Source organism: Bidens hawaiensis, unplaced genomic scaffold (assembly GCF_021521415.1).
Source record: "Bidens hawaiensis isolate Kalapana, Puna unplaced genomic scaffold, B.hawaiensis_p1.1 tig00013123_1, whole genome shotgun sequence".
In the NCBI taxonomy this organism is placed as follows: Eukaryota; Viridiplantae; Streptophyta; class Magnoliopsida; order Asterales; family Asteraceae; genus Bidens; species Bidens hawaiensis.
In genome coordinates this window covers 496,903-517,282 of record NW_027492110.1, presented here as the reverse complement: position 1 = coordinate 517,282, position 20,380 = coordinate 496,903, and the positions used below count along the sequence as shown (strand labels likewise).

At 34.9% G+C, this 20,380-nt stretch overlaps 1 protein-coding gene and 1 pseudogene across 1 annotated transcript; one reads left to right on the top strand and one right to left on the bottom strand.

Moving 5' to 3' along the window:
* Positions 1-2,822: 2,822 nt before the first annotated feature.
* LOC143543494 (small polypeptide DEVIL 4 pseudogene) lies at positions 2,823-3,169 on the top strand (annotated as a pseudogene).
* A 10,668-nt stretch (positions 3,170-13,837) lies between these two features.
* On the bottom strand, positions 13,838-15,349 carry LOC143543493 (transcription factor bHLH30-like). Its single transcript, XM_077035805.1, has 2 exons — positions 15,003-15,349; positions 13,838-14,369 (listed from the first exon to the last, which is right to left on the bottom strand). The coding sequence occupies exons 1-2, from the start codon at positions 15,288-15,290 to the stop codon at positions 13,908-13,910; spliced, it is 750 nt and encodes a 249-aa protein (XP_076891920.1). The 5' UTR covers positions 15,291-15,349; the 3' UTR covers positions 13,838-13,907.
* Between the last annotated feature and the right edge of the window lie 5,031 nt (positions 15,350-20,380).

Sequence of the window (20,380 nt, the reverse complement as noted above, 5' to 3'; positions counted from 1 at the left end):
GATGTTATGTAACCATTTCCAAGATTGCGAGCATTAAAAGTTACAATGCAAGATAAATAAATATCGAGGAACACGAGAAACACCCAAGTGGTGGTGGCCTAATTCTAGGCAATACTGATTAATTTTAAGCTAAACTATTTAATATAATAATAAATAAATATAAGGGGTTAACATGTGGTTTACATTTATTTTTTTGTGTGGTTACTTCATATTTGTTGGTTAATACTAGCCATTAGCCAAGATTATACTTTTGGCAATTATAGAATCATATATAGTCGCAAAAAGTTAGTGTTAAGTAATACTAAAATCTTGCGAATTGTGGAAGTGTGTGGAGCGTACGAATTGATCACGGGTTGTTGATGGCACATCATCTACAGATGAAGGATGAAAATAACGTTGTTACGGTTTTTAACATACCATGTAAACAAAATAGCCTAATGCAGATGACTCAATGGCATTACATTTGGTATCTTAATATCTTATTGAGTTAATAATGCGATATTTCATAAATTATACCGTGTACATGATTGTATTTTTGTAAATATTCTTAAATTTTCATGCACATACAACAATCAAAAATGATGTATGTATACAATACCACAACAAAAAACATGATAAAAAAATATAATACAACATCAAAACATTTACTTGAGATAAAATCATGACAAAACACTAATCATCTAAGCCTTGACAAACGCTATTAATATCATAATAATATCGTAAGATTCAACATCGAACATAAATAAAGTAGAAACATCAAGAACCGTGCTTTTAGGCAATTGTGGTATCAACTTAGTGATTTTATTGCAATCGCTCAAACCCTCTTTAAGATCATTGACGGTCGGGTTCACTCTGTTTAATAGGGTTATGAAAACCTTTTAAAAACATGGAAAACCTAAACATCCATAGCGATGGTCCGTTTCAACCTGTTTTGACATCATTTATGAACCAAGCCAACTATGATAACTAGATAAACTTAACACCAGAAAGCGGTTTCGTTTTGACAGTTTGAGTCGGATTATTGTGTCCTTACCACATGTGTTATTCCCTTTACATGTTTCCGAAAGGGTAAACGCTAAATAAAGTCACTAAGTAAATAATTTAATGAGTTAAATTGCTGGCCTTTAGAGAGTTTGTAGAGTTTACTTAAATAACAAGTGTTGGGTCATATAAGTATAACCTTGAAATAATAATCCCATAATATGATGGGCGCTTGTATTCATGGGAATTTGGCACGGTATTTGGGACTAACAACATATGATTCAAGTATTTGTTCACAATGGTCCGCGACTAACAGCATCCTAACGCCGTTATTTGCAGATTATCGGAAAACTCACATTTTTTTCGGACACTGAAAAGTTATGTCGAAATTTTTTTTTGTAAGTTTGTATTGGACCTTTAGGAACCTTTTTTCTAGTAAAAGACCCAATTATTGAGGTCGTCGGCACCCTAGAACCATCGTCGGAAACGGTTGGTGGTGGTGGTGAGTCAATTGGTGGTAGTGGCGGTGTTCGAGTGGTGTTTTCTGGGAAAAATGTGATTTTTCCGACCAAAAATGTTTTTTCCGGTGACCTGCAACTTACGGTGTTATGATTCCGTTAGTCGCGGAACGTTAGGAACAAATAGGTTAAAAGTTGAGACCAACAACAGCAAATTCGTTAGTTAGGACCGATAACGACCAAAAGAAGATAGTTGAGACTAATAAAAACCAATATACCTTGAAAATATAGACTTCTATTTCACATCTTAAACACCTTTCAAAATGGGAATTAATAAATGACAATATATTAAACATACTAAATGTGGATATTCTTACATCAAAGAAAAATGTGGACTTTTAGCATAATACAGTAGCTAAAACAAAATTAATTAATATGGAAGATTTAAAGAAATCTTTTTTTTAATGAATTTAAACATGTATAAAGATGTTACAAGATACAAGGGTTTTCTTTTGACTTCACAATCTTTTTTTATATGTGTAAAGATGAACAGGAAGCAATAAAAAAAAATCTTTTTCTAAGTGTCTTCAAAGATGAAGAGGAAACAATTAAACAATAATTAATTTGGTCATAAGAAGCAAGATGAAATAAATCATAAATTATGGACTGATGCTACCTTATTAATATCATGCCTGACCCACAATGTCCGTAGGTGATGCCTACACCCACCCTCTTAGAAGATGATTTGTACACCCAATTTAAATATACATGTATAATATATGTTTAAACTATTAAGTTACCCTTTCATGCACCCCCACCTAGAGATGGTCAAAAAAACCGGTCCGGGAACCGGTTTGCCGGTTTAAACCGGAAACCGGTTTTTACGAAAACCGGTTTTTTAAAAACCGGTTTGACCGGTTTACAAACCGCCGGTTCGTATTTCGGTTACAAGTTTTAGAGCCAAAACCGGTTAACAAACCGGTTAATGGAAAAACCGGTTTTTTTTAAAACCGGTTATTATGAAAAAAACCGGTTATTAACCGGTTATTTAAAAAAAAAACCGGTTAACCGGTTATTAACCGGTTCTAACCGGTTTCTAAACCGGTCCTAACCGGTTAGACCGGTTAGGGTTTTGACATACAAAAACCGGTTATTAACCGGTCCGGTTATCAACCGAACCGGTTTTTTTTCGGGCCAAAAAAAACCGGTCCGGTTAATAACCGAACCGGTTTTTTTAAAAAAACCGATTTGTGCACCTCTACCCCCACCCCACCCCACCCCACCCCCCATCCATACCCACAGGCCTCCTATATAAACAAACCACATCCATCATGTTCTACCATAATATTCCAGCACATCTTTCACAGAAACAACAAGAGAACACCCTTGATCCATTTCTCTAAGGTTATTTTCCGCATTGTAAGGTGCGAGTTTCATCGGCTTTAAAAAGTTATTATTCGGTTTCGAAAAGAGATTAAAAGATATGAAGATGATGATGATGGGAAGCTCCAAGAGAAGCAAAGGACTTGGAGGAGTTCTTAAAGAACATAAAGCAAGGCTTTACATTATCAAGAGATGTGTGGTCATGCTCCTTTGTTACCATGATTGATATATGCAATCTCTTTGATGAGACTTGCTAATTGATCAAGTGGTTTGTATATAGAAATTATGTGGCTTGAGAGAGCTCATGAACAATTTTGTAACCCTTTTCATTGGCCCTTAATGTAACTTCTAAGTACTCTACTTTTATTTATGAAAAAAAAAATCTTTATGTTTGTTTCTAAACATTTTTGTGATCTAATTTTCATGTTGTTGGTTGATATGATCTCTTCAAATTCATGTGAGCACGTTTTTGTTTGGTTTTCGATTATTCAATTGCATCACTAATTCGCCGTAGTTGTTTGATTTAAAAATCAAAACATTAGTGTATCTGAATATCCTGTCAATTCAATACACTTGTTAAAGTATTTATAGGGACGATACAGGCTCCACATTGTGAAACTAAGAGCATCTCCAATGGTGTCCACATTGTTTGGATTTAAAAAACAGAAGCTACAAACCGCATCTCTCATTGGAGTGGTACTATCTTGACACCATTGTTTTGTGGGCAAGGTCCGAAAGCAAACAATTGAGAGCAGGTATTATAAAGGTTTTTGTAATTAAGTTGGTTTGAAGTTCGATGTGGCGTTTTGAGTTGACAATTTAAAACAAGGACGAGTGTGTTACACTGATGATGCTCTAAGCCGAACGTTTGATATGTTTTCTTGAAATTAATATTGAGGATAAACCAATGATAGAGTATTGCAAAATGGTGTGGAATTATATTAACAAAGTTTTCATTTGTTCGTTAAGTAGGAAATTCCCTTTCCTATGAACAAAATGAAGCCATGGTACTTTATATCATATAGTTTAACTTCATCTTGGTAGTCTTGGTTGATTAATTTGACAATAAATAGTTATCGTTTGAGAAATTGTATAGAAAATGTGTGTTGTGAATATAAAAATTAGGTCAACTTGCCAAGTGGTTGTGTGCTTAATGAAAGTGTACAATATGTATGTTTAAATTTCTAAATCATGGGAACTCCACATAAGTTTTTACTAACCCACAAATTTCTATTTGGTAAAGATCGCGACTGCACCTTCTCAATAACATTTTAGTGGCGGATTCAAATTTTTGTCGGTGGAGCAAAAAACTAGCAAGCAATTGAAAAGTTTGAGCTGGAATCCAATCCACAATCTTATCATTAGACCTGCAAACATAATTGTTACAAACTTACTATTTGTCGGTTACGGGCAGTACGCCAACAAACGACTAAAAATTCTGGGTGAAACTTCAAAATCTTGTCCTCATACCAACAGATAGTCATTGATTCGACCATAGGATAATATGTTGTCGTAAATTGGGAGGTGAACACCGATGGATTGTTAAATATATACTTTAAATTACATTTCTTTTGTAATATACTTCCCTTCCGTCACAGATCCTTCGGTAATTACCAACGGATAACATTCCTCGGTAATTATCATGAAAATAGGAGTATAAACAACCTCTCTTCTTTTGTAGTAAAAATTAAGTGTTACTTTTTAAGACACATTTTCTGAAAATTTGTTTATAAAATTTAAATGAGTAGTGTATGAATTTGTTAAGTATGTGTAAATAATACTAAACTATTAGAGATAAAGATTAGGAAGATTTTATGGGTATAATTAAGCTAGAAAGATAACATGTGATATTAAGAGAATAAGAGTGGTCTATGATCCATCTTATGATTCTTTGATTATTGATATAAAGTGGTCTAGTTGGTGCCACCTTTACACACACTTTTGGTCAAACCAATTAACTTTTCACTCTTTTCTTGCTTTCCATTATGTTGAAACCGACTAATATTATTATTTTGAATTTTCAGAAACTAGTGTTTGTAGACGTAAAATTATACAACTATATATTTGGAAAAACTATACGATAGATGTATAGTGTAATGGTTATATATATATATTCAAGTTTCAGTTGGTTTTTTGTCCAATGATATAGGGAATGATAGCTAAGGTGAGTTGTTAAGGTTTTTTAAGTTTAAAACCTGACTCAAGGGGGTTTTTCTCATTGATTGCGTTCTTGGGTGAGTCAAACTTAGAACTTCAAAATCAGTATGGACGGGTTACATCCTGTATCAGGAAGACTCGCTGGGGTATTGTGGGTGTTCAAACAGGTGTTGCAAAAATCCCGATTAGGCACCGATTAATCGCTAGTCCCCACTTCACTGATTAATTTTGGGCTAGTCGGCCATTTAATCGGTCAATGGTCAAATCCGGCCAAAATGACGGTTTCCGGTTGTGACATCTGCCCCGATCCGACCCGACCCAGGTACCCGTTTCTCTGACCCGATCTCCTTTTATGATTTAATATTTATTTATACTTATATTTTACTTTTAATAATAATAATATATTTTCCTTCCCGCCTCTTTCTCTCTCTTTCTTTCCGCCGTCCCATCCCTCTTCTTCTCTCTTTCCGCCTTCTTTTCCCTCTTGTCGCCGTCCCGCCTTTTTCTCTCTCTTGCCGTCGTTCCGCCCTTAAGCCTTGTTTCCCTCTTCCAACTCTTTCCTTGTCCTTTGTTTCTTCCCGCCTGAGGTTGTCTGCGCAGCTCCACGCGCCAGACTCCTTTCAAGGAAGCCTGCGTGAAGACCATCTGTTCCAGCAATACGCGAGACGAACTCTTCTCGCAGCGCGCTAAGAATTGTAATTCTTCTCGCAGCGCGCGAAGAACGGTAGTTCTTCCCGCGACGCGCTAAGGATTTGTAGTTCTTCTCGCAGCGCGCTAAGAATCGTAGTTCATCCCTCGACGCGCGAAGAATTATAGTTCTTCCCGCGGCGCGCTAGGAATTATAGTTCCTCCCGCGGCGCGCTAAGAAATGTGATTCTTCCCGCGGCGCGCCTTAGCCTTCTCGCGCTAAACCCTTTGAGTTTTCTTCTGTTTAATCTAGCCGTTTGCTGTTGTGATGTCTTATCTTCTGTGCTGTTGACCTGACCTATTTTATGTCTGAAAAGCCACTTTTGGCGCAGCATGCGCACCAACCCCATTGGTTGACAGAAAAAGTGACTGACATAATCTTTTGAGATCTGCTTTTTCCATGCTTGACCAGTACCTTTATCTGACCCGCCCATGCCTGTTTACTGTTACCTGTCAGCTTTTCCTTTGCCCCCTGCAGCTGCCATATCTTTTGATATCTTTTGCTTTTGGAATCTTTTACTTTTTGGAGATTTTTTCCCCTTTTCTAGGGATTGTGTTCCCTAGGGTTTCTCTATAAATAACAATAATCTTATTTTTCCTAACACATCACACACAAACACTTAATTTAACCTCTCTCTGCCGCCTCCCTCTCTGCCTCCTCCCTCTCTGCCTCCGTCTTCCTCCCTGTTCTGCCCTGCTTTTCCGGTAATATATATTATATATAATAATTTACTTATTAAATATGCTAACTTATAATCAAGACTTAAAACAAATCATTAAAACAATAATCTTTAATTATAGGTTAACTTGTGCTTGTTTAAAGTTGGTTCTTGCGTTATCTTACACCGCATCGTTTATCATGTGAGTAATCTCGTACCTAATCCCTTTTTATTTTTAATGTTTTGGGATGTTCATGTGTTCATACAAACTTAGAGTCTTAAACTTGTTTATGAACTTTAGTCGCGCAGTATCCCATGTGTTGAGGACGTTTACTTGGCTGTTTATTTGTATGTGTGTATCATTAACCGCTTTGTTCGGCCTATTCCGAAGTTTTCATGGATCCATTAGATGAACACGGGAGACCTATCGTTTACGGTTTTCTTTGTTTACACTTGCACAGATGTTTTCTTGTTTTTGTGCTCAATTGGGAGCACGGATTGAACTATGAACTATGAGCTATGATCTATTTAGGCTTGATCACAATCTGATTGCACCCTTGTTAAACACCAGACATACACGTGTTGCGCGCAGATTTATTGTTATCTATGTATTGTATTAAACTTGATTTCTCACCAACACGCAAGTGTTTGACGTTTATTTTAACACATGTTCAGGTTTGCTGTAGCTACATTTGGAGCTTGTGGACACGTAGGACGTTTTTACTTTTGGACCTAGATTAAAATGTATCAAGACAAGTTATTGTTGTTCGAATATTTTGCCTTATAATATATTGAATTATGTTGCTTTATGTTATCTTGTGTTTACTTTGCGCGTGCGCGAATGAATATATTTATTAAATATTGACACCCAAATAGTGTCACGAGTAATGAAACAATATGTGGCGCCCCGATGTATAATCCGCCTTTGGTCGGGGTGTTACACCGGTGAGATTCCGACTAAAATTAGCAGTTTTCGATGAGATTCCGACCAAAATCAGCGGCTTTCGGTGAGATTCCAGCAAAACCAGCGGTTTTCAGCGAGATTCTAGCTAAACCAGCGGTCTCCAACGAGATTCCTGCTAAAATATGTTTGTGTGTGTATAAAATTGAATATTACATATAAAAATGTGTGTGTGTGTGTGTATAAAACTAGAAATTATACATTAAAGTCCGATTCAATTAATCTCGACTAATTCCGATTAATTGCTAGTCTCTACCCCACAACCTGACTAGTGACTAGCAATTTCTACAACACTGTTTCAAATGCAAAATTAATCATATTTTGGAGATGTTTTGACACAAAATGTCACATACAATGGTTTAAGAAGTAATGATTTTCTGTCTTCAACCAAACAGCCAATAAATCTTGAGTTGTTTCCAAACGAAGTTAATTATATCACCCACTACAATGCATCCAAACAAGACCTTAATTAAACGAAAAATGATATTCGGTGCAGTCAGCACCAAAATAACAAGTAGTTGTGTGGTCACTGCCTCCAACAAGCATCCCACGTGTAATGGGTTATGGTCCAATATAAAGACATATATAGGACACACTTTATTTAATCTTTTATTCACCAAATTATATACCTTTAGAAGTTTAATGTACTCTTCAGTCGGTATAAAAACACCCCTTTTCTTTTTCTATTTTAAAAAAGGCTAGTAGCGCAATTTGTCATCAATTTACTCTTTATTTCGTTGTAAACACTACATTTTAATGATAGAAAATTTTATAACCACATTAAGATATAGTCAACTGTTAATAAGGGTGTCTTAAAAATTCTGCCATCAAGATCACAAGTTAGTGTTAAGATACCATACCGAGATATGATGATGATAAACAAAGTTGTATGTCAATGAAACATAGTCAACTTTTGTCTTTTAAGGTTGAAATATGAAACATCTCAACTTAATTTGTGTAGTCGACGCATCTTGTATTTTGTATCGTCGAAGTGTGTGCTTTCCTTTTTTTAAAAAATTAGATCAAACACAACAAAATTCTTCAAAATATTTAACTTTTACCTTTTGTTGATTCGGACAAGCTAAAGAACAAGAAAAAAAAACACTAGTGTTAGCTATTTAGTCAATCAATAAATAACTACACGTTTGTTTGATTAGGATATTCAACAAATCACTTTTTCCTGTCAAAACAATAAATTAATTGAACCTATTCAACATTGTTGTTATGATAAGAATATCTTAATAAACTTAATTAGTATTTGATAGTAGTTTTAAGGATAATAACACCACAATCTCATAATTGACATTGTGATCAAGTGTTTATATAACAATGTAATGACTATTTAGTCAACTAAGCAATAAAGTAGTGATTGAATTGATTGATTATACAAAGCATGGATGACTTTAGTTTAGTCAAGCTATAAATAAATGAAGTTATCCAACATCGTTGTCATGATAGAGATATCTCAACAACATCAATAATTTAGGTATCCATATTAGTTCACGAGTGATGTATAATATCACCAACAAATATCAACTCATGAGTAACCTCAAAGGACTCAAATTTGTCCTCTTCTTTTAGTCAACACCTTAATGAGTAACATTGACTCACATAGTCACATTTCTAATGCATACTCACAATATCAATTTATTTATATATCTTAAGTATAAAACAAATGCATCCTATAGTTGATAGGTTATAATGTATTAATGTTGTACAACTCTCCATGTATTATAGCAACAAAATTAGAAGAATAGCCGATGTATTTAATCGTTCGTTAGCAAGCTTCGTTTATCAGTCTTGGGGAAGTCTAGGGAGATCGATCTTAAGGAGCACTACAAGAAAAATAATTTTACCTTTGTTTATTCAACTTTCATCTCATTCTTATTGAACAATGATCGAACCATATCAACAACGTGACGTTAGTATACGTTGCAACCTTTTGTTAAATGAGTTTTAGGCCACATGATGTTGCTTCCATTGAAGGGAGGATGTAATGAAAGTATATAATAAACGGTGATTTCATAGGTGATTCACCTGAATAACAAAAATATAAAATATAAAAAATAAAAATTTGCCCGATTAACAATTATAATTTATAACCAACGCAACTTTAAATTGCACTTTGAATTAAACATTTTCTATAGAATAGGTGATTTCATCTTATTAACCAACAAAACACATTTTTTTTCTCTCTCAAAATAGTTCATTCAAATTTCGTATATAATTTCTGCATACAAAACACTACCTTAAGTCTATAGACGGTACAAAGGTAACTGAAATAATGCAAGGGCTTTGGACCAACAATATGTGAAATGTTTATGTGGAATGGAGTTGTTAGTTAATTTATTAATTAATACTGAAAAAAAAGGCTCATCATGCTTTAACGCGCCATAGCCATGGCAACAATCCCTATGTTGCCCTTTACCGAGAGGGTGTAAGCCGACCTTTCTCGCGCTCTTCTCATGCCACCATAAAGCTTACTCTTAGAGGGAATACCTTTAGAATAAAAATACTAAACCTTTTGTATATTACCTAGGTTAAAACCAAAATAGCATTCATGAAATTAAATTTCACTAAAATTTAGTGTTTATATCGATATACCTTTAGTAAAAACACTAAACTATTTATATATTACCTAGGTCAAAACTCAAAAGATCAATCATGAAATTAATTTCAATAAAAAATAGTGTTTGCAACTACACTGCTTTACATTGATATAGAAAGCAACTAAACTACAAGCTGCGTTGTTAGCTTTTTCTTGAATAGCAAAGATAAGTGGTTTAAATTAACATTCATAGATCGTGGGATTGTAAATTATAGCCCTTTGGACACAACAAAGTAGCTTTGCACTACGAAACCAAAAGTATCAAAAGTGAAGAGTGCAAACACGTGTTAGTTGCATGACAAGACATGTTTTCTCGCATTTGGTCACCTTTCATGAATCAACTTTTAATGCATGAAGACCCACCGTGAAAACACTGCTACCCAAGCCCACGAGAGGGGAAACCCCTAACAGATATACACATGTGTGTTTCCCTGCTATCCATCCAAAGACTAAAATGTCAATTGGTTTAAGACTTGACATTCCATCTAATGGGTCGGTCAAGAAAATAACATGTGCTTATTTCTTAACAAAAATCACGGTGTGCATGAATATGTCAAAGAACACATCCCTAATTAAATCGTGTCGGTACTTAAACTCCATGAACTCTCTAAAATGTATTGCGTGATCTCCATAGAAGTCCAAATATGCCTTACAAAAGCAGGGCATATCTATATAAAAACCGAGGAAAAGAAAGAAAAATGTTGTATTCTTCAAGACCTAACCCAACGTGTGGTTAGCTTAAGATTAATACTTGTCGGCCAAACCTAAATAGTTAATGACTTAATGGATCACTTAATGTGTAAAAGCTAGCAACTTTCAACGTGTGATCAGCCCCACCAGTCACCACGACCCAACCCAACGTGTGGTCAGCTCCACAGTGACCCAACCCAACATTTGGTTCAATATCTAACTATTTAAACACACCACTTCCAAATGATTGAGTTGAAGTTCGAACGTGGTCTCTATAATTTTAGTTTCAAGAGTTGGTCAATATTGAAATTTCATGAATAACTTTTTGGTAACCTTATTTACTTTTAACCCTCAATCACTTGAGAATGGATATATAAAATGCAATCATAATTTAGTTAAAACTTAAAACAAATGACTATTAGTTTTTAAAATAGTTTACCCAAAAAGAAATGTCTCATCAGGACTTGTAGGTCCGTTACGCCACGCGACCCTTCCATTTTCTCCCATTCTCCTATTAATTCCCCTTTTTTCTCGCTGGGGGGGGGGAGCGTTTCCGTTTTTCCTAGATACAAATTCATGCAACTTTTCCCCGATTGCTTCACATTCTTCTTCAGTTTCCTTCCGAATCCACTAAACTGGCTGCGCATTTGAATTTCGAATTTGATAACTTGGATCGAATTTCATGAACCTATTTCGAATTTGAATCCAAGATAAGAATTTAAAGTTCGAATAACTCGATTAGAGTAATTCAAATATTCGAATCAAACACCGGTATTTAAGATATATAATACATATAATTTATGAAAGTACTCTTAGGTATACAAAAATTACAATGTGCTTTTATGTTCTTTTTTTTTTATGTTTTTTTACTTATAATTGGTGGAACATTACTTGTTACGTATCAAAGTAGAGTGATCGAAGATTAAAAGAAGAAGAGCTAGAAGAGAAGAAGAATACTTAAATCATCGATAGTTCGTTATGACTAATCTGATTGTTTAAGTACAATAACCCAATGTCACAGAATATACCTTCAACTATACAAGTATTACAATCCCAGTCCCTCTACTATTTAGCATGTAACATTATTAAAACTAGGGTTGTTCACGAGCCGAGCCGAACATAGTGAAAGCTTGCTCGTTGCTTGGCTCGTTTACAACCGAACAAAACCGAACGGCTGAAATTCGAACCGAGCAAAAATCGAAACGAGCCAAAATTGAACCGAGCATTTTTTGATCAAACATTATTTATTTCTTTTTCACTTTAAAGTTTTTAATAAGAAACAAATTTAAAGGTTGTAAATAATATATTTTATAAAATAAAATAGTAGTTTTTAGACAAACGTGTAATAGATTGTAAATTTTTATAAAAAATAAGTTTGAAGTGAGATATAATGATCATGTAAACAAACTTATAGTATTTTAAAAATTTGAAGCGAACAAATAAAACTATAAAATTGATGGAATATGAAAATTTTAGTGGGGTAAAAATAATTGTAAGCTTATATTTATGTGTTTTGTCTATATATTTATATATTTGTTCATATATAATTATATATAAAATAAATTAAAAATATTCGAGCCAAACTGAATCGAGCAGACCTTTGCTCATTGCTTGGCTCGCTTGCAAACCGAACCGAGCCGAGAAGCTCGTTTTCAATCGAGCGAAAAAAACGGGCGAGCATTTTTTGAGCGAGCGTCGAGCGAGTTCGAGCGACGAGCGGTTTAGACAGCTCTACAAGAGAACAGGAAAGTTCAAGTTTCGTCTTGGGCTTGACCAGATTGGGCTCTCTCTTTTTGGTTAGGCTTCTTGATACCAAGTTATATCAAGGCATATTGGGCTACTTCAATAATCCTTTTGGGCTCTAGTCCACTAATATCACCAATCACCAATCAGGACCGTGATTATATTAGGAGTAGATTATAAGCCGTTCTTAATATGAGATTGAGAACTATACAAAATATTCTGATGCTAGCATGGTAGATGTGATAATTTGAGAACTACGCCAAATTGCCAATGGTAGTTATTATCACAACCACCTTTAATTCCCTAAAGTCAGTAAGATCTTAGAGCAAGCTGTCACAACGATTAATTGGCAGAGCGTGATCGGTTTTAACTCATGTCTCGGCCCATTTTTAGACAAAATATGATCCGGGCTGGTTTGTGGGTCACAATATCGCCCATAACCATCTCGGAATGTTCTTGTACGTAATGGTTCTTCTGTCTTGACACTCCATTCCGTTGTGGTGTGTTAGAAAACGTCAATGGCCTAATGGATATATAGTTGTCTTTTAGCCATAGGATCTTTATACACCATCATGCATCTGTTAAACCTTAGACAAGTAAATCAAGAACACCAAACACGATATTGCATAAAACGTTTATGTGACTCTTTTCATTAATAAGAAACAAAAACAAAATACTCTCTACTTTCTCTACTCTTCTCTGCTACCAACAAAAGAAACTAATGATAGGTTTATATAGCACCCACAATTTTAATCCTACTCAAACTAGAAAACCTAATCATACTCGACTTCTATTTTATTTATTAATAAATAAAATATAACTATGACACCAAGTTATTCAACTTGGTCCCTAAACTTTGGATCTCCACCAAACCGCCCCTTGAGATCTTCCGTACCACCCTTATACTTTTCGTATTAACCATTCGGGTCCTTTAAGTTGGGATTGCTCCAAGTTTTACAGCATCTTCACACACCACTTTTCGCATATACGTACGGCTCGTATAGGGCTATAAGAGCCATATAGGATGAAAAAGCTGTTTTTTAATGTCTCACTATAGACTTGTCAATCATACGTGATCTATACGGTCTGTATAACCTTATACGAGCCATATAGACTTGTACAGTCATCATACGAGTGATGTATCACATCCTTCTTTTATAGTTTTAAATTCTTTCATTGCAGCCCCTGGTAGTGGGGTGGTTATACGCATGGCTACTTTGGTTCCCCACTATTTTATTTGTTTTGATATGTTATTAATTTATCATTCAAGCAAATGATGAGAACCACACTACCACTCGTGAAATGAATAGGTTTATATTTATAATGACATCACCCATACGTAATCATGACGTGTGTATATATATATATATATGAAAAAGTTAACGTATAAATAAAATTAATGTACTAAACGTGAGAATCAAGTAGAGTAATTATATATATAAGTAGAAAAATTATATTATATCACATACAACATACAACATATAACATATAGATTCATAAATTAGGGAAACAGACAAAGACTTCAACATGTAAGATGCATGCAAACACAACCGATATTCTTTAAGGTTTATGTTCATAAGTTAGTGACAATAGCTACATTTGTTTGTTCTTTGCCTCTTAATGCTCACAAAAGAAGAATCATCCCCATAGTCTGTTTTCTCCATTAGCGCCTTAAGTGTTTCTTCAATGACGTTTAGCGAATGGTTCGCCATTTGTTTATCATCACGTGTACTCAAATCACGATCTTCATTTGTTACAAACAAAACATTCTTGACTCGTCTTCCAAGTGTTGTGATCTCGGCTTTTAGGGTTCTTAGTCGGAGCATTTTCAATGTTTTTACCAAGTCTTTCATGAGGTCTGACCTATCCTCGCAGCATAACGATGCTTTGATCACGATCCTACCCTCTTCATCAAATGTATTGTCTATGATCAACTCGTCTGTCTCACTGGGTACCGAACTTTGTTTGTCCATCATGGAGGTTTGGTGCTTTAGCTTCTTTATGTGTTGGATCACTTCAGCAAGTAATGTTGCTTTGTCTGTCTAAAGCAATTCGTTATTTTATTGAACGTACTTTTGGTTACTAAAAAAAGGCAAATTGGATTTTAATAATCTAAACTATTTTTATTAACCGATAATAATTCATACTGACAATTTAACACTAAAAATGAGGCATTTTTCTACGACGGATTTCATACTGACGAAAAAAAAAATGTATTGTTACTATTTTGTTCAATATTGTAGCAAAATTAAAGCTAGTTTTTTTATTGGAAATTCGTCTTAAATCTGTTGGAATTACTTTTCGTAGAAAATTTGTGGGAAATTTTTGTAAGAACATATAACTTGTTTTCTACTAGTAACAACCTATGTCACTCTTTACTCTTACTTTCGTAGCCAAGATCAATCCCACTCTCATAATAATCATAGATTAATTTACACTCAATTACACTTGCAAGGATGTTGTATGTTTCTCGGTTTCACTCATAATCATTCCAGTAAGAAAAATAAAGCGAAAATCTTTAAATTAACACTTTCTATACGAGTGAGCTTGTCTTGGCAAAGAAAGTGAAACTGAGTAATTAGTGAAACTGTCAATATGAACTATTATCGACCAGTAACTTATAGTTTAGATTATTATAATCCAATCTGTAAAATAAAAACCTAATAAAGACTTACTTTGGTGGTGTTAGGAAGTAAGCTACGAAGCTTTGTAAGATGGTTATTGATCCGTTCTCGACGTCTTATTTCTGCTTCGCTGTGGCTTTTCGAGGCAGCTATGGCCTTAGCATCCACCATCTCTTGAACAGTCGTCTTACTCGTTTTAGCTTCAATGTCTGGTCCATGGTTAGCCACCTCTAACCTTATCGGGTTGTTATAATCTCCGGTGGTGTGGTGGTGGATGCTTTGAGGGATTTGTGATGATAATGATGGTTGGAACATAGACGAATAATCATAAAGATTCATGGTTTAGTGAATGTGTATTGCATGTGTTGATGAAGAAACTAGAAAGTGTAAAAATGGAATGAATGAGTAACTTTTATATCGAGAGGAGTAGTGCCTTTTTATACTTGAAAAATAATCAATAAATTGGCTTAAATATATGGAGAATTTCAGAATAAACAATTTATATAATAATATAAGAAATTAAAAACTTCAAAAATCTTATATTTACTTAAACCATGTTAAAACGTTGCAATTTTTCGTAAAAGAGTAGAACTATTGACGGTTAATTATTAGTCTTGACAGTTAGACAATTATATCAGTTGGAAAACTGTAAGTATGAACTATTTCCATCAATAACATAGTTACTGTTAATAAAGTTTGCATATGCTAGATCTTAGTTACCATTAAATCACTAATGCAAGTTAGTAGTCTTCAATATTAACTTATGACTAATTGGTATCAACTTACAAGTGATGGCCAATTAAGTTAGCACTGATAAGCTAACATTGATCATAGTTGTCATTAATGGACCAATACAGTTATTGCTTGCTAATTCTTGTTGAAGATTAGTAGCAGCTTATTCTGCTCTTGATACCCACAAACAACCACCCATGGGGAGCTGACTTTGAACTTCTGAGTTCGTTGGTTCCTAGAATTACGATAATCATGAACAAGCATGCACTCCACATCCGCTAACTTGTATCAATGTAAATTATATTTTCACATTGGTCTTAAATATATAAAATTATACTAAAATGATTTCGATGTCAGTAAAACAATCGAACCTCGCCTTTGGGATTCTTCATTCGTCCTCTTCTTTAGTTCAATTCATCGTAGCGATACGTTGGGTTGGGTTAGTTCGGCCATTTTTTATTCTTTCAGTTTGATCGCCGCATCAAAATTAGATAGTATTGAATCACCATCATACATATGAGTAATTTTGATATTGATGTGCATTGTATAATTTTCTTAGGTTAAAGTAAATGGTCCATTTAATTTTTCATTTTTTAAACTTTGAGAAGCATTTAAGCAGACTCAGTGAAATGAAAATATTAAATTATCAAAATGAATAACGGTATGTGTGATACACAACTTTCTGAATGTTTTGATGGAATTCGGAACTTTCAAATTTTAGTGGCAAGAGAATGACCAATGATTTGTCTTATATAGATTAACAATATTCATTGTTGTTTTATATTCTAGTTTTTTATTGATTTGTCTTATATAGATTAACAATATTCATTGTTGTTTTATATTCTAGTTTTTTATTCTCTGTAATAATGATCAGTTCTGAAATTGTCAGCACATAACCCGTAGTTAAAAACTGTAAAATATATATTTTTTGAACTATAAAAACTGTAAAATATTGCTGTTGAATAAAAAAGGATGGAAATTGGGTAAAATGCGTAGTTGGAAATAACAGAAAATTAAAAACACTGCTAGAAATTATTATTATCACATATAAATCACAGAAAAAAAAACTGTTAAAAACAGTGTCAATCAAAGTAAAACATTGTTGAAAATCCTAGTAATTTCTGGAGTAATTTTTTTTTAAAAAAAGCAACAAAAATAATCTGATATTAAATTTGTGTGATAGTTAGGGTATTTTAAATGGGCTCAAGATTCTTGAATGGGCTCAAAAAGTGTGTGGATTGGTTATGTAGATCCATTATTCGTAATTACATTAAAATCGGTAATGAATGGAAGAGGTAAAAGAGATAAATGACACTTTCTATTCACTTTTTTTTTCGGATAAAGATTTGAGCTAGGTCTTGAAAGGTTGTCAGTTTAAATCCTGAGTCCACCTATCAAAGAATAACATACATCATGCCTCAATCTCCTCTTGGTCAAAGAATTATAATCCCAAACTTGAAGTCTTATGTTACTCCCCTACATATATTCCTTATATTAACTAGTCAAGATATTGTAATTATTTCCTTTATCAGTTACGTAACTAGTGTTTATCTATTGTATATATAGCTTTGTATTTTCAATATAAATAAATAACATTTCACAATATTTCATATCCTTTATATGGTATCAAAGCTTTGGTTACATACACCCTAAATTTTTTTTCCATCTTGCTTCCGCCTCTTATTCTCAAATATGCCTAACAACCACCAAACTCACAACAACTCGGCTGGAATCTTACCCAGCCCATATCCAACTACAAGTAATTGACCCTTCTTAGGGAAATGCCAATGGTGCCATGAAAGGGGTCACACCCTTTCCAATTGTCCCTCCTTCAAAAAGTTATACCCAACGGCTTCCGCACCACGTTTCTATTGTGTTTCACAGGTTAAAGAAGCTCAAGTAAACACAATACATACTTCAAACGTTCCCACCACAAATTGGCTCCTTGATAGTGGGGCATCCCACCACATTACGAATGACTTAACCAACCTTTCTCTACATGCTCCATATGACGGAACCGAGGAACTCGTAATAGGTGATGGTTCATGTTTACCAATTACTCATATTGGATTTCTTTTCATTAAAACTTCTAATACCCCACTCGTTCTCAAAAACGTGTTATGTGTTCCATCCTTATCACGTAATATTATCTCTATATCTCGTCTATGTCAAGATAACAATTTTCAAATCAAATTTTATTCTTTTGTCTTTGTTATCAAGGACTGAACAACGAAAACTCCTCTACTCTAAGGCAACGCAACTCAAGGAATGTATGAAATACGTTCCTCTCTAGTACCTTCGACACACAAACCTTCGATTTACATGTCGCAACCAACTTCATCCGTCACTTGGCATCGTCGACTTGGACACCCAAACGATAAAGTTTTCAAGTCACTCTATCTTCCCTTATTTCTTTTAATTCAAGTTCTCATGCAAATTGTAATTCATGTCTTATTAACAAAAGCCATCGATTACCTTTTTCCGCATCCTCTCTCTCATCTAATGCTCCATTAGATCTAATTTTCTCTGATGTTTGGTGCTCACCCGTTACATCCTTTGATAATTATAAATATTATATAATCTTCCTTTGATAATTATAAATATTATATAATCTTCGTTGATCATTATACTAAGTATATATGGCTCTACCCACTACAACAAAAATCCAACTCACTCACTACTTTCATACATTTTCAAAAGTTGGTTGAGAATTATTTTCAAAAATAAATCAAGCAATTGTTCTCCGATAACGGAGGCGAATACATTAAGCTCCGTTCACATCTATCATCATGTGGCATCTCTCATCTAACCTCACCACCACACACTCCCGAACACAATGGATATGCCGAACGACGTCACCGACATATCGTTGAAACCGGTTTGGCTCTCCTTTCTCATGCTAAACTTCCCACCTCTTTTTGGTCTTTTGCTTTCACCACCGCCGCCTATCTCATAAATAGATTACCGCCTATCTCATAAATAGATTACCCACCTAGGCTCTTCAAAATATTTCCCCTTTTCACCATTTATTTAACAAGATACCAAACTATAATAAGTTAAAATGTTTTGGTTGTTTATGCTACCCATGGCTTCGCCCTTATTCTCCGCATAAATTGCACCCAAGATCAACACTTTGTATTTTTGTTGGATATTCATCCACTCAAAGTGCATACTATGCACTTGATCCTCTCACTTTCAAAATCTATTCTTCGAGACATGTCATTTTCTTAGAAAATGAATTTCCATATGAAAGCCTATCCAAAACCACCACCAAAGAAATTGACTATTCGGTTTGGACAAATCTCCCCATTCCTATTTCCTACTACAATCATCAATCCACTACAAATCAACCTAATAATAATAACGAAGCCCAACTACACCCCTTTCCCACATCTCCTGCCACCACTTCCAGCCCAACATCTAACCCAAATGAATCTGTCACACCCCCTTCCTTCCATTGAACCCACTATATCCACTTTCCATAATGAACTTATTGTCTCACCACCCTAAACAACCACAACCATATCTACTGATTCCACTAACTCATCCACTTCTCCATGCCCAATCCTATCTGAAACAACCAACTCTCAAACAAATAAACCAAATACTCGAAAGAACCCAAAACCAAATCCTCTTTACCACAATTCTCATTATCACCTATACACCACACTCATCAGCGAACCACCCACTATTACCCATGCTCTAAAACACCCCTCTTGGCGTAAAGCTATGCAAGAGGAATTTGATGCTCTTCAGCGAAATCACACCTAGAATCTTGTTCCATCCAATGAAGCACCTAATCTTGTAGGTTGCAAATGGGTCTATCGCACCAAGTATAAATCTGATGGGTCGGTCGACCGTCTAAAAGCACGCTTAGTTGCCAAAGGATTTCACCAACGACCCGGTATTGACTATGTTGAAACCTTCAGTCCTGTCATTAAACCGACCACCCTCCGACTCATCTTATCTATTGCTGTTTCTCAACATTGGACTATTCGCCAACTAGACATCAACAATGCCTATTTACAAGGCACCCTCCATGAAAACGTCTATATGGCTCAACCTCCGGGCTTCGTTAATCCCTCATTTCCCAATCATATTTGCAAGCTTAACAAAGCTATATATGGTTTACGCCAAGCATCAAGTGCTTGGTACAATGAGTTAACATCCTATCTCCTTTTGCATCCGTCTCTCTTTACACTTCATATCGGTACTTCACACATTCTCGTCCTTGTATACGTTGATGATATCATCATCACCGGTCCCTCACCCACTGACATAAGCAAATTCATTCATCTCCTTGCAAACAAATTTTCTCTCAAAGATCTCGGCCCTCTCTCCTACTTCTTGGTGTCGAGGTCATACCTCACTCACATGGCATTCTTCTTTCTCAAAGAAAATATATAAATGACATTTTACATAAAGCCAATATGCATGAGTGCAAACCCAGTTCCACACCAATTACTTGTTCCGAGTATTTAACGTCGTATGGAGGCACACCCCATCCCTCACCCACACAATACCGCACCCTTGTTGGTGCACTTCAATACCTATCTCTTACCCGACCGGACATTTCATTCACGGTCAACCGTTTATCTCAATTTATGCATTCCCCGTCATCACTTCATTGGGCAGCCCTAAAAAGACTTCTACGACACCTCCATGGCACAATACATCATGGAATATTAATTCGTCAT